We start from the raw sequence: 19,441 nt of genomic DNA on the forward strand, positions 1-19,441 counted from the left end.
AGTTTAGTTAGTCATGAGCTGTTGGGTGATAGGTTGGACTTGATGATCCTTGAGGTCTTTCCCAACCTTACTGATTCTATGATTCTACAAACATTGTGGCTATATTGCACACTGATTCCAGTACTGCAGTAGAGGAGGAAAGCAGGAAGGTTTGTTACAGTGAGCAGTTCTTCCTTGCAGCACAGTATTCTTTTTAATCATAATTGTTCCAACTATGATTTAAAAAAATTTCTTACCTGTTTTGTTGATTTCTCCATTTTAAAACCCTCTGCTCAGTATTTCCCATTGTTTAAAAGCCTATTTACTGATCCCCATTTGCTGTTCAGAAAAAAAGCAGCATATGCTGAGCTGTTAAGTTGAACATCTCCGCTTCAGCTGTCTTTTCAGTGGGAGCAAATTCAAGCTTTATAGGCTGCCGTTCTGTAAATGTGCACTAACAGATTTGTCTTTTTCACTGTGAGATCAGGCACTGAGTAGTCACATACCCAGCAGGCTGGTGGTCACATACAGTCAGGTGTCTGTATTTCAGACTCTTGCCTGTGTGAGTCTTGAATGCCGGCGCTGGGCAGTGTGAGGTGCAGTGACAGATCACACTTTACCTCCATGGTGTACCTCTGCCTGTGCTGCCAGCCCTTCACAGATAGGTTCAGTCTTTCAGGTTCGTGATCTGCTTGGGACAGCATCTCTATTTCGTAAGCCTCTGTGTGTATATAATTACTAGATCTATGCATGCATTTGTGATGCACATTTGATATAGCTGCAGGTATTTTGCAGTCTGGCTGCAAGAACAGTTATGCTTTTTAATTGATGTTTTTCCATTTACCAATGCAGGTAACGGTACCTGAGAGAATCCAACTCTGTAAGTTGGAGGCCTGTAGGATTTCAATGGCTGTGCAGGACCTCAGCATTTTGCTAGCTAGGACCAGGTAGGAATGCAGATGTTTAAGGTAGGGCAAAGACAGAAATTCTAAAGCTTAAAGGTAACTTGACTATTAATCCCATACTAGACATGTAATAGGAAGTTCAAATTAGCTAAAAATGCCCTCCAATTTATCAAACTGCAGCTTTGGGTCATTTTTATCAAGCTTAGATTAAAATCAGCATTAAAAAAAAAAGGACAACAAGAAGTTTTTTGCAAACCAGAGAGTGAACTTTCTCACTCTTGGTAGTTACTTCTTAATTGTCTCTCAGGCAGGGGACTAGTAAATTCCTATGTATACATACGCTACTTTGAATGAAATGGGAATAGGGAGGACTATAGCCATAGGAGTCTTGTCTGTTCTCATACCACTGCACTTTTAGTCCAGCAATTACCTCTGCCAGAACCCTTATTCTAAACCACCTTTTCCCAAGCAAACTTTCTCCTTATCTTATGATGTCTGTCTGAAAGTTTATGAAGCTTTAAAGAGACAGAGAAGCAGTGTCTACAGCCCGTGTTTGATTTCTGTGGGGGTGAGTTTTTGTGTAAATTTGTCACTTGGGTTCAGCTGCTTTTTCCTTGCCCTTGTTCTCTCCCATGTCAAACGTTAGGAAGACACACTCTGAATCCCCAGCTGTCCCAGGACTTTTCTTTCCAAGAGTAGGATTCCACTGACAGCTGAGCCTGCAAACCCCTTTAACTCCCCAGATTAGAAGACGAACATATATATTTTTATAGAGATATAACTGTATATTTTAAAAACCCATTTCCTGCAGCTTTCTCCACGTGTTTTTCCCCTTGTAGTTCAGATTTGATATAAAGTTTGTGTTCATTCTTTCTATGTTCAGTTTTTAAATTTGTAGTCCCAGCTTTGGTGTACTGTACAGGAGCAGTCAGCCTTTGTAATTACTGTACAAATGCTTTATAATAAAGTATATTACTTTTATTTTAACAAGCGAGCAGACACTCCCTTTTGTGTGTTTGCTGCCTAGGGCACCTTTTGAAAGACTGTTACATGTTTAAATTGTACATATATAAATATATTTACCTGTTGCTGTACAGTTGTGATAGACTGGACTGAATTTATTTTTTGTGTGCTTTTTTTTATAAACTATTAATACACTAAAGAAAATCTTGCTGATGTGATTGTAATGTACTACGTAACTTATTTACTTAATATCCCCTGTATATCTGAAAAGCCTTTTATTAAAGGAGGTTTAAAAAGTAGCTTCAGAGCTGAGGTTTTTTTGATGGTGTAAGGGAGTGGCTGGTGGGGGGTTCAGGGTGGATCATTCCTCTGGTGCATTCATGCAAAGGAAGTGGTTGGTGGGTCTGCTCTCATCATACCTCCCTCTGTGTTTTCCATAGCGACCCTCAAGGCTGTTAGTCCTCCTTCTCCCTGAAGACACCAGACTGCAGTGTGTTTCATGTCTTCTATCCAAGAGGACAACTGGAAGATGCAGCTCCAGTCACTTTACAGAAATATTGATGGTGTGTGTGCCCCACTCCAAGCCCAGTAACAACCTTTACAGCATGTTAGAAATTCAGTACTTCTAAGGGCCACTGCATTGTGAATGAGGGAAGCTGGATTCTGACACTACCTGAAACTGTGACAAAGAGAGTGGACAGAGCAAAGGCAGCATGGATTAATTCAGTACTTGAGGGGCTGGGATCTAATCTGAACTCCTGAATGATTGGGGCTGGGACAGGTAGAGACTGCAGTAAATCTAGAGATGCTGGAAAAAGTGTTAACGTGTTCCTGCTGTTCAGTAGTTCAATCTGCTGGTTGTAGAAATAACTCCAGTTGTAAATCAGATTGCATCTCATTCTTCAATAGTAGAGTTTAAATCCAGTTTTTAGTAAATACTGTTGTAAAGGCATCTATTAGCTGAATGTAAGGCAGTTAAATATATTTTGTTACACACCCCTAATCTTGTTTCCTCTGGCAGTAGCTGAATCTTAATATGCTCTCCTCCATCCTCAAAACAAAGGTTCCTTCTGTTTTGGTAGTTAACTAGGCTGCATAGGGGCTTCATCTGTAGGCATGAAGTCTTTAAAAGCTGCAAATGTTATTGCTCTGTAGAGACCATGATGGAAATGTGTACCAGTGTCTGACTGGCCTCCTGCTAGAACTCAGCAAGAGTAAGGCAGGTGTGTGCCTGGTTTTTAGTGTTAGGTTCTGCTGACAAACTTTCGTTTTGGCATTCTTGGCAGAGCTGGCAGGAGAAAGACTCAGCCCGGGGAAAAACCTTTGTTTTAATTTATCTCTGTGGATGTGGCTGTTGATCAGCAGTAGCAGTTGGAGAAGTGGTGGTTTGCTTGGTAGGGAAAAAAGAGTTAGGGAACCCTGAAGCCTTTAAATAATGCCTTTGCCTTCCCATCAAAGCGAGATGGCAGAAGTGCTGAAGGTTGACTGCCTTGTACTAAAACTGAAGCCACACAAACAAACTTGGGATAATCAGACAAGTCACACATTCTGGCCACTTTGGTTCTCAAAATAATGTTTTTTTTTCCTTTCCAATTGGTAGATCCAAGCCCAAGCTTCTGGAAATAGTGTGGCAAGCAGGAGCAGGGAAGTCATTGTGTCCCTGTACTCTGCATTGGTTATGCCACACCTTGAGTCCTGTGTCCAGTTCTGGGCCCCTCAGTTTAAGAAGGACATTGAGACACTGGAATGTGTCCTGAGAAGGGCATCAAGGCTGGGGAGAGGCCTTGAGCACAAGCCCTACAAGGAGAAGCTGAGGGAGCTGGGATTGTTTAGCCTGGAGAAGAGGAGGCTCAGGGGTGACCTCATTGCCCTCTACAACTACCTGAAAGGTGGTTGTAGCCAGGAAGGGGGTTGGTCTCTTCTGCCAGGCAACCAGCACCAGAACAGCCTCAAGCTGCACCAGGGGAGGTTTAGACTTGAGGTGAGGAGAAAGTTCTTCACCGAGCGAGTCATTTGTCATTGGAATGGGCTGCCCAGGGAGGTGGTGGAGTCACTGTCCCTGGAGGTGTTCAAGAGGAGATTGGATGTGGCACTTGGTGCCATGGTCTAGTCATGAGGTCTGTGGAGACAGGTTGGACTCGATGATCTTTGAGGTCTCTTCCAACCTAAGTGATACTGTGAAATTATTTCAACTGCTGAAAGAGACCTTAGAAAGTGTTTCAATTATTAAGCTTTGCATTAGTGGTCTTGTGAGGAATTCTGCAGGATTTTCCTTTGTAAACAGCACTGCAGCCATCATTGCAGGATGCTGCTGTTCTCATTCCTGAGGCGGATGGCTGTGGACCGTGAGGTAGAAAGCTTGTTCTTTACATCTCAGCTTTGAAATTACATTTCAATGGTGCTCTCTGTTGAAGGCTCAAATTTCTATTACAATTTATTAATTAGTTAACCTTCTCTTGTCTAGGTTTAATGGAATTGATAGTGTATTGCTGTCAACAGAACTTACATTCAAAGTGCAATTAGTCATTTGGTACTGAAGGAGGACTGGGATTTCTGTAACTTATTTGGATGTTTTTCCCCCATATAGCAGCAGTAGACTTTTCTTGGGCCCTAAGAACAAAGTCTGACAATCAGTATCTTAAAAGACTGAAAAATATTTATGTATCAAGTGACACCAATCACAATGTATCAGCATTTTAGTTATTTCCAACATTCAGTTATTTTCTATTCTAAAATATAGAGGCAATGAGAAAGAGCATTTACAAACTATAAACACGTTGCTCCCTGAGCAGCTGGGAAAGTTTAAGGAGAACAACATTTAATTTCTGAACCCTTTCTGCAAGCTGGAATATGTCATTACACAAGCAGCCAAAGATGTTTGTATAAAATAACGTTATATTATTTTTTTTAAACAAGTTTCACAGAATAACATTTATAAATGTAGGTCTAAATAATTTAAACACAGCAAATTCAACAGCTTGGTCATGCTACAAAATTACTGTATACAAAAGAAAGCCAAAAGGGATGTTAAAAGTGCTCTTTTGCTTGAAGATTCGTTTAGATGAGTCAACTCCTAGTGTAACCTGAGTCATCTGCTGGTCCTCAGGTCTCTTCTCACATTTTTCAGCAGTTCCCAATATAACCACTGCATACATCAGCTCTTTGAAGAGAAGTCAGTGTGCTAACAGGTAAGTAAAAAACCTAGCTATTTCCTAACACTAATTTAATTTCAGGGTATTTCCTTAAGGAATAAAGTGGATGCTAATCGCCCATCCTTTCAATGGGAAAAGCAGAATTCCACATGGCTTGCAAGTTTTACATGGGTGCTCTTTTCATCCATGAATAATAATGTGCTTAATACTTTGTTGGAGGTGGTGCAATGGGGAAGAGCAAAGAAGGAGGAGCCTTTTGGCGTTTTACTCAGCTGCTCCCTCTGGGCATACAGGCTGAGCTCTGCTCTTAGCTTATATATGACAAGGTGTAGCACCATCAGTATGCAGATCAGCTGCTTTAATTCCACTCTCTCTGCCTTCCATCACACCCAGTGCATAATTTTAAAGTGCAAATTTTAAAATTTAGGAAAACTTTGCTTATTTTGAAGGCGAAAAAGTCTAGGGAGGGATTAGTTTGTTCTGTAATCTTGCTTCATCAGGCAAACCACCATTAAGCTGAACCTTTTACCCAGCTCAGAGCTGAAGCATCTCCTGACAAATGGGAGCCACAGTTTATTCTTTTCTCACTGTGTTGTTTCATTGAGGTCAACACACAGTTTTTATCACAAGTGGTTTAAATTGCATGGTAATTTATCACAGCATGAAGGGTGAAAGGCAAGGCAAATCTGTTAAGCTTCCTTTACTGCTGTTAGAATTGTGCTGAGACAGGATGCTCCATTCCTTCAATAATGATTTTCTTCTTTTCTTTTTTGGTGGTATTTACAGTGCAGCACCCCAAAAAAAGCTAAAGAACATGTGCTGCTAGATCTCTGAAAAGAGCTGATGACTGAGCTACTCAATACGTAGTAGTTCATGGACTGACTCCCGCAGATATGACACGTATCAGTTCATTACAAGAGCCAGAAACTGCTCTTACCCTGCACACCTTGTCAGTGGAGCTGTACTTCATTCCAGTCATCACCACACAAAACACTTAAGCTGCTATTCTGCTCATGGCATATGCTAGAATAGCCGAAGTGTAGAGTATTTGCTGTATTTAACATTACCTTCATAAATACAGGGAGATTCAGGCCCTGTTTAGATGCTAAAAAAACCCAACCAGCAGGATTGCTTGGCATTGTACTGTGTACTTTCACTCACTTGCTCTCTCCTGTCACATTTCATCTGGAGCTAACCTAGCTGTCTGTACCGTACTTGTAGGTGCTGTGCTAGGAGAGAACAGCTACAGAAGTTCATGGCCAAGCACTATGACAACAGCACTGCACAGTCTGTCCTGAAGATGCCTTGAAACACAGAGATGAATTTGGCATTTCCATTTGTTGGTAGTATTCAAAAGTCAGGTTTTGCACCACCCAGGCTCTGGCTCATATTAACCACACTTCCATTTCAGTTGTACGGACACAAGCCAACACCCTCTGCTCCCTCACAGCAGATGGGGTCAGGAGGGGCCAAGTGCACCCATTGGCTGTGTACTGCCAAAGCACATCTGCTGTGCCAGAAGGGGTTGGCTGTGAGTGAACCGAATGGCTTACTTTCAAAAAAGCCAACATGAAATGGCTGTTGACCACATCCCCTCCTCTCAAGCTTCTTGGTCAATGGTGCCTTTACTAACAATGATAAAGCTAGGAGAGTAGTACTAAAATGTCATAGAAATGGCAAGTTGTCTGTAAGAGAAACCCAGTGAACTGGTTAAACTACTTTCCAGTCAAGAGAGCAGCTGCCTGGAAGTTGTTTGTGCTAGGTGAAGAACATCCACAGGTTTTGCAATGCTCTCTTGACGTTACTTGAAGTAATGGATCTAAGTCAAACTCAAACCTCATCAGCAATTGTCAATTTTAGTTGGAATGCTTAAGAATTCCTGCAACACTCATAGAATAACTAGCAATACATTGAACCTAAACTGTGATTGTCTTGTAATCTTCTACTTCATACTCTTCACTTAGAAAATGATGAAAGAAACTGTCTTGTCCTGCAATTACACCTGGAGTTTGAGGTCAATACCACACTTGCCTGGGCCAATTCTACCTTTTATCTCTGACCATGACTTCCAAGATTTCAACTCCAGCCTCATCTTCACAAATAATGAAAAGTGGCATTCTGCTTCCATCCCTTCTATGCCTGGTCTGGAGCCAGCAGGGACACTTGCTGCCATTTGAATGTAAACAAAGGTGGTACTTAGAAGAAAAGCTTTAAAAAAAAAAAAAAAAAGAAAAAGAGATAGCACAAACCTGAGCTCTAGAAACATCTACTCATGTGACTTGATCTGTTCTCTAAAGAGAAGAAGAAAAAGCCCACTACTGGCATCCAGCAGTGCAGGCAAGTATGTCTTCACCACTCTGTAATGCTTTTCACTAAAAATAGTCACCTGTCACATAAGGGGGCTTTGCTAAAACTGCTTACCCTGCAATGTAGCACAATTAGTATATCTTCAATACTTAATTTTTATTTCCCCCTCCCCATGCCCACTTTTCATCTTGTCTCACCTCTCTCTCCCCTCATCTTCCCCACTAACTACATGCACTTTCTCTCACTGCTTACCTCGTGCTTTCATAAAACATTAGTATCCCCCAAACCAGAATTTTCTGCACTCAAGCCCAGGTCATTTATTCACTCTTTGTTTCTGCATTAATATCAGTTATAGGAAAATTGCAGAGCTGAGAAGAATTATGTCTTCCACCAGTGATCCAAACCAAAACTAGAAACCAGCTGTAGGATAAGGGGTCACATATTCCAATCTAAAATAACTTCTTAGTAAGAGACAACACAAAAGGCCAGCAGCTATTTTAGTCTCACTGAAACCATGCAAAGCATTCCCATTGCTTCTTTAAAATAAATAAATATATAAGTTACAGATGGCCTTCTAAGCAATGCAGTTGAGTTCCAATGTGAGAAGCCCAGTTCAATTCTTAAGGCTAGTAGCAAGTGATTGTCAGACCAATAGCTTTTTTGTGCGTAGGTCTGCAACTCCTGGGCCTGTTTGGCGTTAGGGTTAAGGGGATGAAAAGGCAAACTGCATGTTTAATGTAGTGAAGGATTCCCATGGCAAACTTAAACACAACAAAGCTTCCAATGTGCCTCTAAATCACAACATTGTTCTTTTGGCCTCGGTGGTCCAATGATAACTGTTGGCCAGCTGCATTAAAAAAGCTAAAATGGTTCTATTATAACCCAAGAGTTAACAACAAGCACCACTAATCAGGGAGTAAAAACAGTTACATATTAGTTTTGGTAAGGATCTCTTGCTAGCCAAACAGTAGGTAAACTTGGCTCCACTGGTCTCTGCAGAAGGTGTCATCAGCTTGACCAAACTGGTGTGCCCATATTTTGGTAGCTAACTCTTTGGGTGAGAGACTGTGGAGATTGGCTGGTCTTCTAAATATTGCCTGAAGATTTTCTTCAAAACAAACATTTAATATAAAAGTTCTATGTGCCAAGCTATCTGGAGTTACTTAAATAAATACCCAAGAAAAAAGTTTCATCAGTTTGCTCCTTCTTCATCTTCTTCTTGTTTAATAACTAAGATACCTATGAGGAAAAGAAAAAAAAAAAAAGAGAAAATAGATTAAAGGAGGATTATATAGAGAAGGATTAGGTAACACTGATAGACCTGAAAACTCATCTGGACTGCTGGAAAGAATCAGACTGGCAGAAAGAGGAGAGTTGCATTTCCTGCTACTGCTTCTAACTGACCTGAAATTCTGGATGCCTTCAACTGCTTCTAATCAGAAAAGCCTTCAGCTGATCATATTTTTCCAACTTCTGAGGTAACAGGGACTAAAAAAGATACTAAAGCAAGACCTACAAACACCAGCCTTAGTCTCTGGGAGATGCACCATGTTGGTTCAACTGCCAGCAACCAACCAGCACATCACCCTTCTCTTGCTGGGCCTATACTTTGCACTGCCATTTCCATGACACATGTGATTAAGTATGGGACACCTCCCCACTGATACCTAACTAAATGTCCACACTAGAAAATACATTACTGTGGATCCAAGAAGCAATAGGGTCAGATCTCAGGGACAACTTGGATATCATGGGATAAAGCTGTGTTGCACAGTAGCATGTCACCCCCTGGGTATTAAAAAAAATAAACAAAAAATCACTTTTTAACAGCAGTTGAGCAAAGGCAGCTCAGATTGTGGCTGGCTGCAGGGTTCACCTCATAATGGTGCATTCTTGAACTTAAAATAAGTTCAAATGTTAGCTCTCCCCCTGCCTCCCCCCAAAAGATTAATGAAGTCACAATTTTTCCTCACAGTGGCAAAACTCAAGTAAGCTCAGAGCATGCTGAAATAGCACAACTAAGTACAGGCGTAGATACCTGGTACAGGAACAGCAGGACCTGGAGGTGTATATCCAGGCACCTACACTGTCACCTGGGCTATACCAATGCTTTGCTCAGCCTGAGGCAGAGACCTGAACGATGGTGAGGCTTTGTGGTGAGAGCTTTCTGTTTACTGTAAGAATGGAGCACTCTGTTTCTTTTCTCACAGGTAAAAAACAAACAAAACCAACCACCAAACACACACTAGAAGCTGGTTTCTGTTGTGCTCAAGACACCTAACTGCTGAGCTGGGTTTTGGGCTCAGGAACTAACAGAAAGGAAACAGCCACCTGCTGAAAGAGGCTGTCACTGCTTATTTTTGTCTAGACCATCTTAAGCATTTAAGTAATTTTGAGGCCCCCTCTATTAGTCACCTCACATACAGTACCTAAGCATAACAGGATCCTGGGACACTGTAACAGCAATTACCTCATAGCCAGCTGCAGCATTTCTGACATCTCTTTTGCTCAACCTTCTAGTTTTTGTGGTTTCCATTCTTAACTATCATCTTCTTTTCTAGGTTGTGTAGAAAATGTACCTACTTCATTCAGAGCTTTCCATTGCTCCAGGCTGCACAAATGCCTAAGAAACCAAGAATCTAACCTTATACTATCAAGGTTACTCTTGGCCTGTACAGGTATTTGCCCTATTCCATTGTTTGTTTCATGCTCAAAATGTCTTCTACTGCAACAGCAAATGGACAACTGCAGGCTGTCCTTCAAAGCAGTACACTTCTCTCACCAGGCTTTGACTTACTAATAATCCTTATTACTTCAGCAGATCTGGCTTCAAGGGCCAATTGGTTGCTCCCTGTAATGAAGCCATCCTTACAATCAGACCTTTCCTGCTGCTACTAAATCTGTTGGTTCTGTCTATATGCTAACTTCAAGAGTAAAGCCCAGTAGGCTACAAGACCACTTGGATTTAACACTCCAAAATCCATCAAGCACTCTCAGGAGATCCTGCAGCCAGGATCTGAATGACTCCACAGAGAGGAGGGAGGAAAATTCATTACATGGGCAGACAGATGGCGTTCTCAGGTTATGATTCATTTTCCTCTGGTTGTCTTTATGTGAAGCTGTAACCTCACACCAATTGCCTCATGCCCCAGACTCACCATCCAGCTTTTTCAGTTTGGGTACCCGTTTGGTTGCTTCTTCAATCCAAGCGTTCTGATCGGAGGCATATTTCTCTTGTAGAGGATTGCCTACAAACACCAGATCCTCCAGTAACGGCAGCTCTGCCAGCCTCACAAACTCTGCTGCAACCACAAAGGTGAAAACAACTACTGGAGTGTGAAACATGGGAAGTACATTTGCACCACACAGTCCTTTCAAACTCAGTGCAAACATAAATAGCACTGGATACAACAGCATAGGCATTGCTTGGGCTTGAGCTGGCATCAGGTTGAGCATTCTAAAAGAAGTCCAAGAAAGATGATTCAAAGAATAAATTCTACTTGCCTTAGAAGTTTAATTCAACATTCTAACTACTTTCACTCTCTTGCTTGAGTGGATATTTAGGGATTCTGCACATGTCTGCATGTTTATCAGTAAGACTTACAACCCTGGAACATGCAGAACTATTTTCCACTTGGTGACTTAACTAATGCATTCACCACACGACAGGAGAAGGTACAAGAATAGAGGCATGGCTTACCCCAGTCTTTCACCAGATTATTCGACATGTAAAGAACTTTCAGCTTCTTCATTACACGAATACCTCTCAGTTTCTCAATGAAGTTGTATGAGATCCACAGCTCCTCTAAAGTCTCTGCAACTGCCTCCTGGAAAATGACAGGACTGCTTAGGTAACCAGAAGTTGATCTTCCTTCTTCAGATTCTCCCTTCACCCCCTAAAGATCAACTCATGAGAAAATACTAAGGCATATTGGTCCTAATTTCCTTTTAAGCCAGTGCCTAATTATGCATAACAAACACTCATGGGAATTAAGAGTAAAGGACAGGAAATTTATTTAGGAGGACAGAAATCATAATGTTGGAATAAGACAAGGAATAGCTGGCTGGAGTAGTTGTTCTTGTGGCACAGGGGCAGAAGATACAAATTTGGCTGCTTGTGCACTTCTGCAAGTACACAAGCAGTGAATGCAAACCACCAACTGCTTTAGAAGGAGGTTTACACAATATCAAGGAATGATTACTTTCAGGTGCAGGTACAGTTATACCTGCCAGCCAGAAGCTGCTTTCATAGTTCTTTCAAAAGGGAGGGGTTTTAACCCAGACATTACACACTGACCATTTCACACTTAAGAGATTCGGCATCTCTGAAGGTAGGAATAGCTTTGAAGAGAAATATTCTGTAGCAGAAACATACAGTATTTCTTGAGGGAAAAAATAAATGCTATATTAATTAAAAACAAAAGAATTGTTTGAAGAAAGTTTTTCTGCTCTTAATTCAAATGTAACAAATTTGATCCAATTTAGCTGCAACAAATTTTCCTCTACCTAGCAGACTTAGTCCTGCCACCATCTCCTCCCCTAAAGCCACATTGCTTCAGGTGGCCATTAACATAAAAATGACAGACTCTCACATGAAGCGTTCATCCACAGGGCTGCTAATATTTGTAATAAAGATGCATAGCCTAACAATCTTCAGGTTAAAAAACTCCTCATGCAAAGAAGTCTGTAGGACTTACTGTCATATAAAGCCAGTGGATTTCAAAGGGCTTTACAGACGGCAGTTTTCAAATAAGAGTTCTGCTGACCTTTGACAAAGACAATGAAATCTCTCTTTCTGAGATCCTTTTATGTGGTAAATTGGCCCTGAAGAATCACTAATCATGAAAAGTGACTAAAAAAATAGATTGTTTGAAAATTCAGAAGCAAAGCACAGGAGGGTGAACAGAGCATAGTGAAAGGAGAATATAAATGGTGAGGCCATAGCATACAGTCTGCAAAGACTTTTTTGGATGCAGGGGAATTATCCCATGGTCTAGAAAGCACCCCACTCTGCTGATGAAGAACTGATAGCAAGAAGCACATACCAATCCATTCAAGTTCTTTATGTTATTTCTTCCCAAAGACAGAATCCTCAGATTTTCTGTAATAGATAATAGAAAGTTTCATGTTAATAAATGGTTGGGGTTGGGTTTTTTTGTTTTAATATAAGAAGATTCTGTAAGTCAGGTAAAACATCATAGTCTACTCACAAATAAACTGCACTCTCAACAGGTCACCTTAAGAAACAATGACCTAACAGAAATGAAACCTCCTAACCTACACAGATCACCAGGAATGGATGCAGGGGATACCTCAGAAACACACTCACAGAAACAAAGCTGCTCATCTGTAGGTTACCTTGCTGAAATTCAGCCCAGATAAATACTGAATAAAAATTGTTATTTCACCTTGCACCTGAACTCTTAACTGCTAACCTGCTAGTTTTGATCTAACACAGATCATATCCCTTCTTCTGCAGGAAAAGGTTGTTCCAACCTTAATTTAAGAGAGCAGATTTGATTTCTACAATAGAGGCAGCATATAAATCTGTCTTCCAGAACTCTGATGAGAAACAATATTTAACTGAGTCTAGCACACAGGCATATCACCTTCCCAAACGAACTGTTCTGGCTGGGGTTTAGCATACTACTAGTGTTACTCAAAGCTGTAACAAAACAGCAGTATTTTTGTGTAACATTTTCATTTTTCACACAAGCTTTCTTGCAGGTGTAAATAAGCAAATTGAGTTGCAGCAGCTAGCTGGGTTAACTCTGGATCTATACCTCTCATGAAAGTTTTCACACTTCTCAGCTGCATTAAAGATTAAATACCTAATGATCTTGTTTTGCTATTGTGTGCATAATGATTGCAAATACAAAGTACAATAGTCAACTGCAGGATCAATGTCAGTTGCAGCCAAGTAGCAACAGATGCTCCACAGACAGCACATGTAGTGGCTAAAGACTGGGTGAAGACTCAGAGCTGATCTGGAACAGATAGTTGTATGTTCAGTCTCAAAAAATGCAGGGATGAACCCATACCTGCTAAAATGACACCTGGCAAACATCCTAAACCAGGATGATTAGTTTTCATTAAAAAGCTGAGGTACAGCAAGAATTCTTTTAAATACAACAGCTTAATACATGACCACGCTCAACACCTGAATAATCGTAAGTCTATAGCCTACTACAGCTAATATTCTCCAGAACATCCCTAAGGATGCCTATCTACAGGGAAGAGCCCTTTTAGTCTAGCCAGCTCCTTTCTCTGTGACTCATGTTTCTAAATTGTAAGTCTGCACTAGCTTTTGAGAGTTGTAATAAATGAAAGGATACTTACAAATACAAAAATGACAGATTGCTTCAAAAGCCATGCTTTACTGTTTCTAACTGCTGTTACTGGTTTTTAGTACTGTCTTCTTTTAAAATACAAAGTCCCTCAGAACAAAAGGCCTCCCTCATAGAAAGTTTACCCTGTCTAAACCACAGAATTAACACTTGTTGGTGTCATCTAAAGCATCTTCCTCACAGGTACGGATTTACACAGAATGATCTACTCAACATAATGATGATACCAGGTGTGTGCATTATTCATCATCTTTTCTGTCTGAAAAGAGTAGATGCTGGAAAAAAAATGCTCAGCCTCCTCTCTGCAAAAAGTAAGTGTGTAATAATTAGTGGCCTGGTTTTCATAGCTCTGAGCTCTGCTTTCTCTGTCTTCCACAGAAGTCAACAGAGTTCCCAGTTCTGTACCTTTAAGAGACAGCCCACATAGTGCCTGGCTTTAGGATCAGATCAAATATTTGGTACAAACTGGAGGTTTTGATTCCACATTTTAAAAATATAAATATTTAAGATACTTCAAAGGCTTTTAATGTTTTATCCCACTGAAAAAAATCACTGTTTTTACTGTTATATATAGCTAATTTTTTTTTTGCTCATCAATTACTCAATTTGATTTATTACAGTACAGTTATTTGGAATATTTTCTCCTTGATTACTATTTTCAAGTTTGTTGGAGTCCGATAATATTATGAAAACAAATGTGTTCATCAAGCTCCTTGACAGCCCTGTTGGTGTGTAGCTGGAGAGGGTGGGATTCCAGGTTTCTTGTCTGTCCAGCCAGCAGTTTGATGGGGACAGAAAAGCCTGGAAGCTTCAACTCTAAACCTGCAGCTCTCTGCTAGCCTCATGCCATAAAGCCAAAGTCCATTTGTGACTTCTGTCCCAAAGTCAGTAACCCATTGAGTTTCAAGGATTCATAGACAGCTGCCCAAAAAATAGAAGTTCAGTTATGCTTCTAGGCTGATGCACACCCATTTCAAATATGAACAAAACCAATGCCCAGTCTTCTACAAAGTGGAATGGCATTTTTCAATCCAGGTTTAAACTAAACCACTCCAACCTCACTCCATGCAATATCACATCTAAAGAGTTGTTGAACTGCAAACTGTCTCCATCATGAGTGTGGAAATTGGTTATTAAACCACTCCAGAACTGCTTAGGTGTTGAACATCACAAGTAGGCCCACTAGCAGGTACAAAGGTGCTCTGAATGGATTTTTGTTGTTGCTGTTGTTAAACCTGCACTGTGAGCCATGTCCCAAGGCTAGTTCAGGGATACATGCTTTAATGCACCATTACTGCCAAACACGCATTCTCCTCTAAGACTGACAATTTTAAAGGTCATTTCTCATTCTCCAAGAGGAAGAGATTAAAAAGGGTAAGAATAGGTATAAAGCATGTAACAAATTATGGTACATGTCCTGTTCAAACGACTAGAAAGCAAACATAACCCATCACTGGCTGGTCACTTACTTAGGCTGCTCAAGTTGGCGATTCTTTCAATGCAGTTTGTAGACAGCGATAGTTTCCTTTAAAAGCAAGAATAATCAATTCACAGTATACAAGGGATCACTGTATCAGCAGAGTTCCACGTCCAAATGCTATTGCATTAGCAGTAATTGCCTATTCTTCTCTCATTAGAAGGTGAACTGGATGTGTGAATGGACTCAAAATATCCTGAAACCATTTGGACTTCTGCAACTTTATTTAGCTTCTGCGAAGAAGTACTGAGTTACTTACACAACATACCAGGTGATCTTTTCATGCCTAGCCTTATCAAATGCATGGGTGTTTATTGCTGCAGTGGCTCTAATTTCTTTCTGAAAGTCCTTATTAACTCTTTTTTTTTTAATCTTTCTTTTGCAAAAATTTTGAATGGATCACAAATGTGCCAGTTAGCTGATAGACTCCAAAGACAGACCTATAATTATATACCAATAAACAGTATGTAATTTTTCTGGGGACAAATATCAACACAAAACCTATCCTAACATCTTCTCAGTTAAGTGACAGAGATCTTTGAATTAAAAGAGGAACTGTGTGGGGAAAGAACACCTCAGTTGAGAAAAAAAATAATAAAGCTGCTGTTTTGAAGGCCACACTTAAACATAGTAAAACCACATTTGCACAGTGGACAGCAGAGAAAGTGAAAGTTAATGTAAAGAGAATATTTGGTTTGAAATTTGGTTTTAACTGAACTTACTCGCAATTAACAAGCGTGGAGAGAGATTCATCCATCTTCTCTACAGGAGGAATCTGACCGTACAGTTTCACCTCCTTTGCCTCTGAAGCCTTCTGGCCATTTTTCTCTTCCTAAAGAAAAAAGAAGGTGAAGAAGCAGCTCACTGCTACATGAGATTACTAAAACTTGCTACACTGAAAAAAAATTACTACAAAAGGAGTTACTATAGAATTAATTCCAATACACTACTAAAAGATGTTAGTGAAGAGAGAAAGCATTCTGAATGCTGTTTGTCAAGATTCTTGCTGGCGTAGCATGAAGAGAGGAAGGCTTTTTAAGATTATCAAAAGCATTTATATACTTTCTCCAACTACTTGAAAGGAGGTAGTAGTGACGTGGGGATCAGTCTCCTCTCCTGAGTAACAAGTGGCAGAACAAGAGGAAGCAGCTTCAAGCTGTGCCAGGGGAGGTTTAGATTGGACATTAGGAAAAACATCTTTACTGAAAGGCTTGTAAAGAACTGGAGCAGGCTGCCCAGGGAACTGGTGGGGTCACCATCCCAGGAGGTATTCTCTATTTCTTTAGGGCTTCTCTGCCCTAAAGAAATGTAGAATAGATGGAGGTTTAAAATCTGAATGAATGTACTTCCATGGAGACCGAATACAGGAACTTCTGCTAGGGCCAGCATGTAGCAGAAGCAGATTCTCAACAGTTCTGACAGAAAAATCCCCTCCCCACTTTACCCAGAAAACTCAGAACTCACACGTAGTTCACAAGACAAACTGAGCACCCAGGAGTGTGTTTTGGGGGGCAAACCTCAACAGTTTCACAGAGTTAAGAATCTAAAAAAAACCTCAAACTTCTAAATGAGCCATTAAAAAGACTAGGGGAAAATTATTTCACATTTTAGAGAACACAGCAAAAGACAGATTTCCCATTTACAACCTAGGCTGATAATTTTGTAGACTAAATACTTCATAAATTCCTGAGCTTTAGAAAAATGGCCATAACTTCAGCATTTGGGTTTATTTAAAAACTAGCCTCTTAAATCTGAACTTCTAAAGGGATGGTAATTATTGCCTAACCACTTGGAACAAGAATCAATTTAGTAGTACCAGCAGTTTTGACAGCTGCTTCCCTGCCAGCACAAAGGCAACATTCTGTCAATTCACTCAGTGTTCAGCGGGAGTACTGGAGGTCCATTAACAAAGGAGAAATCTACTCCATGCTTTCAGAACAAAGACTCTTGTCTTCTCCAACATTTTTATACAGCTACTGACAAGTGAGATAGATGAGGTCTGGCCTGACTTATATGGCTACTTTGTAATTAAATTAATTGCATCTCAGAAGTCTTTTAAGAATCTCAACAGCACCAGATCAGGTGTTGATAACATTATTTGCTCTCTCATGTACTCAAACTATTTCAGGCAAACTCATATAATAAAGAGTTCACATGCTGCCTTGTGCATATACCAGTTTCTGTCCAAACTCTGTGATATTTTTACTTGTAATTAGCGATTCTGAAAACAAGCATGTCAGATGTTTTGCTGGAATATGGTGAATGTCAGCCACTACATAAATGTGAAACTTCCATTTCTTTCTATTTGCATTTATACTCAGTTATACCAATAAATGAAAACATGTTTTTTCTTAAAAACATGAAAGGGAGAGCGCTTCCAGCAGAGACTGGCCAGCAGTGTGCACCTGCAGGAAGAAAATTCATCCCGATTGCTGAGCACTTGCGGAAGAAAGGTCAGGCCAGCGACCACAAAAAGCCACAGAGAAACCACAGGTAGACAAGATGCTTTCTAAAGAACAGGTTACGTGTTTGTTAAGTTCAAGTCACTTTGATTTGAAGTCCAAGCTGCTTTGATTTAACTAATGTCACCCTGACTTTAGGGTACAGGGAAGAAAAACAGACAGATCCAATTTTACAAGTCATATGGACCCAGATTAGAAGCAATAAAAGGATGACTGAGACCCACTTACAATGACATGAACAGAAAAGCAAATGCAGCACTTCATGCCTAACATGAATGGAATCTCATGGACACAGGTCTCTAAGAGGCAGGTGACAGAGGAGCACATGGAAAATAAATCTTTAACAGGAAACATTGAGGTTAGGTTTTGGAGGGCATGAAGAGACTTGTTATAGCAGATGTTTCAAGCAAACACAATTCTTACAGTAAGTTTGAAAAACAGATTTAGCTGAATACAGTCAAACCCCATGCCATGGAGTACTGCAAAGCAGCCAGATGCTGTTCTATACTTACCCATTTGGCTAGAGCTTCTTTGATAGTTGTGGCTTTTGCCTAAAAATGAAATAAATTCAAATGAACATTCATTGCAAATTTTGAGTTGGCTTGTTCACTGCAGACCTATCTCCTCTTCCTTCTCTCTCCCTATCATTCTTGTCCATCTCCTTCTACCACTTCCATGTATTATATTGCTCCAGCTGAGTCTAAGAAGCTGTAACTCCTCAGTGTCCTGTACCTTTATTTTGCAGGGTACTCCGCAGCATTTTCAGAAGCAATCAATTGGCTTCATGTGGGGACACGATCGTCCTGATCTTACTCTCGGCCTTATGTGAAACATGGGTTTGGGACACTGCTTGTTAGCTTTGATGAACAAATTCAATTCAATGACATAAGAACTTAACTGCAATGAAAAGATGTGGTCTTAATGCTCTTAAAGCAGCATGATTTCTATTTCTGTGCATTGGCAGCTTCCTGAATGCAAGCAAATCTGCAAGTAGACAGTGATACAGATAAGGACTCAACCACTGACCAACTTCGTTGTCACTAACTCCAACTTTTATGCCTCACATCAGAGTCTCATCAAAACCACATGATGATATCCAAAACAGTAGTATATAGAGAAACTCTGATATATCCTAAACATCAAACATCTTTTAAGATGTCTTTCATATTAGGAAGGTTTCAGAGACCAGCCTTCATAGGAACTGATCAACAGCCTCCTCCCTACAAAAACAAGAGGACTCTGGTTTGGGTATCTCTATTGCTGCTCTACAGTGTAACACTACCACATGTGGACAGAAACAACCTTTCAAGTAATCAGGTATCAAAAAAAACCCCAAAACCAAAACCCAATGGTAAGAGTTAAAACCAACATGCTAACTTCAACCCAAAATCTTACAGGCAATCACCTTGGTCACAGAGCTTTAGTGCTGGGAACTAGACACCCCTGGAAACTCTGGACCCAACAGTGAAAGACAACAGTTGAGGCAGCTGCATGTAACAGAATGGCTACAGCCACTGGAACTCCTAGAGAAGCAGCCGAAGACCCAGCAATACCCAGGAGCCTAAGTGTGCATCTCAAATATCACAAGATACCTTCATTTAGACATCTACCACTGAGCATCCTCAGACGTTCCAGCTACTTCCACCCACTGACAGACATTTGTTGTAATCCTGTCTATAGCACATGATAGCTACTCTAGTCCCATTGTAGATGACCTGGCAAACTTGTGCTGTGGCAGTAACTCTTTGGTGTCTGCTGTAGACAGACATCTGCATGACAGAATCACCTCCTCCTGTTCAGAAGATCATGTCCCTAGTTCCCACTCCAAAGGTCTCATGAAACTTGATTA

General features: G+C 40.5%; 1 protein-coding gene across 1 annotated transcript; it reads right to left on the minus strand.

Moving 5' to 3' along the window:
• Nucleotides 1-7,243: 7,243 nt before the first annotated feature.
• On the minus strand, nt 7,244-15,957 carry DNAL1 (dynein axonemal light chain 1). Its single transcript, XM_009900631.2, has 6 exons — nt 15,853-15,957; nt 15,123-15,178; nt 12,352-12,407; nt 11,007-11,133; nt 10,465-10,608; nt 7,244-8,545 (listed from the first exon to the last, which is right to left on the minus strand). Exons 1-6 carry the CDS (start codon nt 15,885-15,887, stop codon nt 8,499-8,501), a joined length of 465 nt encoding a protein of 154 aa, XP_009898933.1. The 5' UTR covers nt 15,888-15,957; the 3' UTR covers nt 7,244-8,498.
• Nucleotides 15,958-19,441: the final 3,484 nt, after the last annotated feature.

This window comes from Dryobates pubescens, chromosome 5, assembly GCF_014839835.1.
Source record: "Dryobates pubescens isolate bDryPub1 chromosome 5, bDryPub1.pri, whole genome shotgun sequence".
Taxonomy (NCBI): domain Eukaryota; kingdom Metazoa; phylum Chordata; class Aves; order Piciformes; family Picidae; genus Dryobates; species Dryobates pubescens.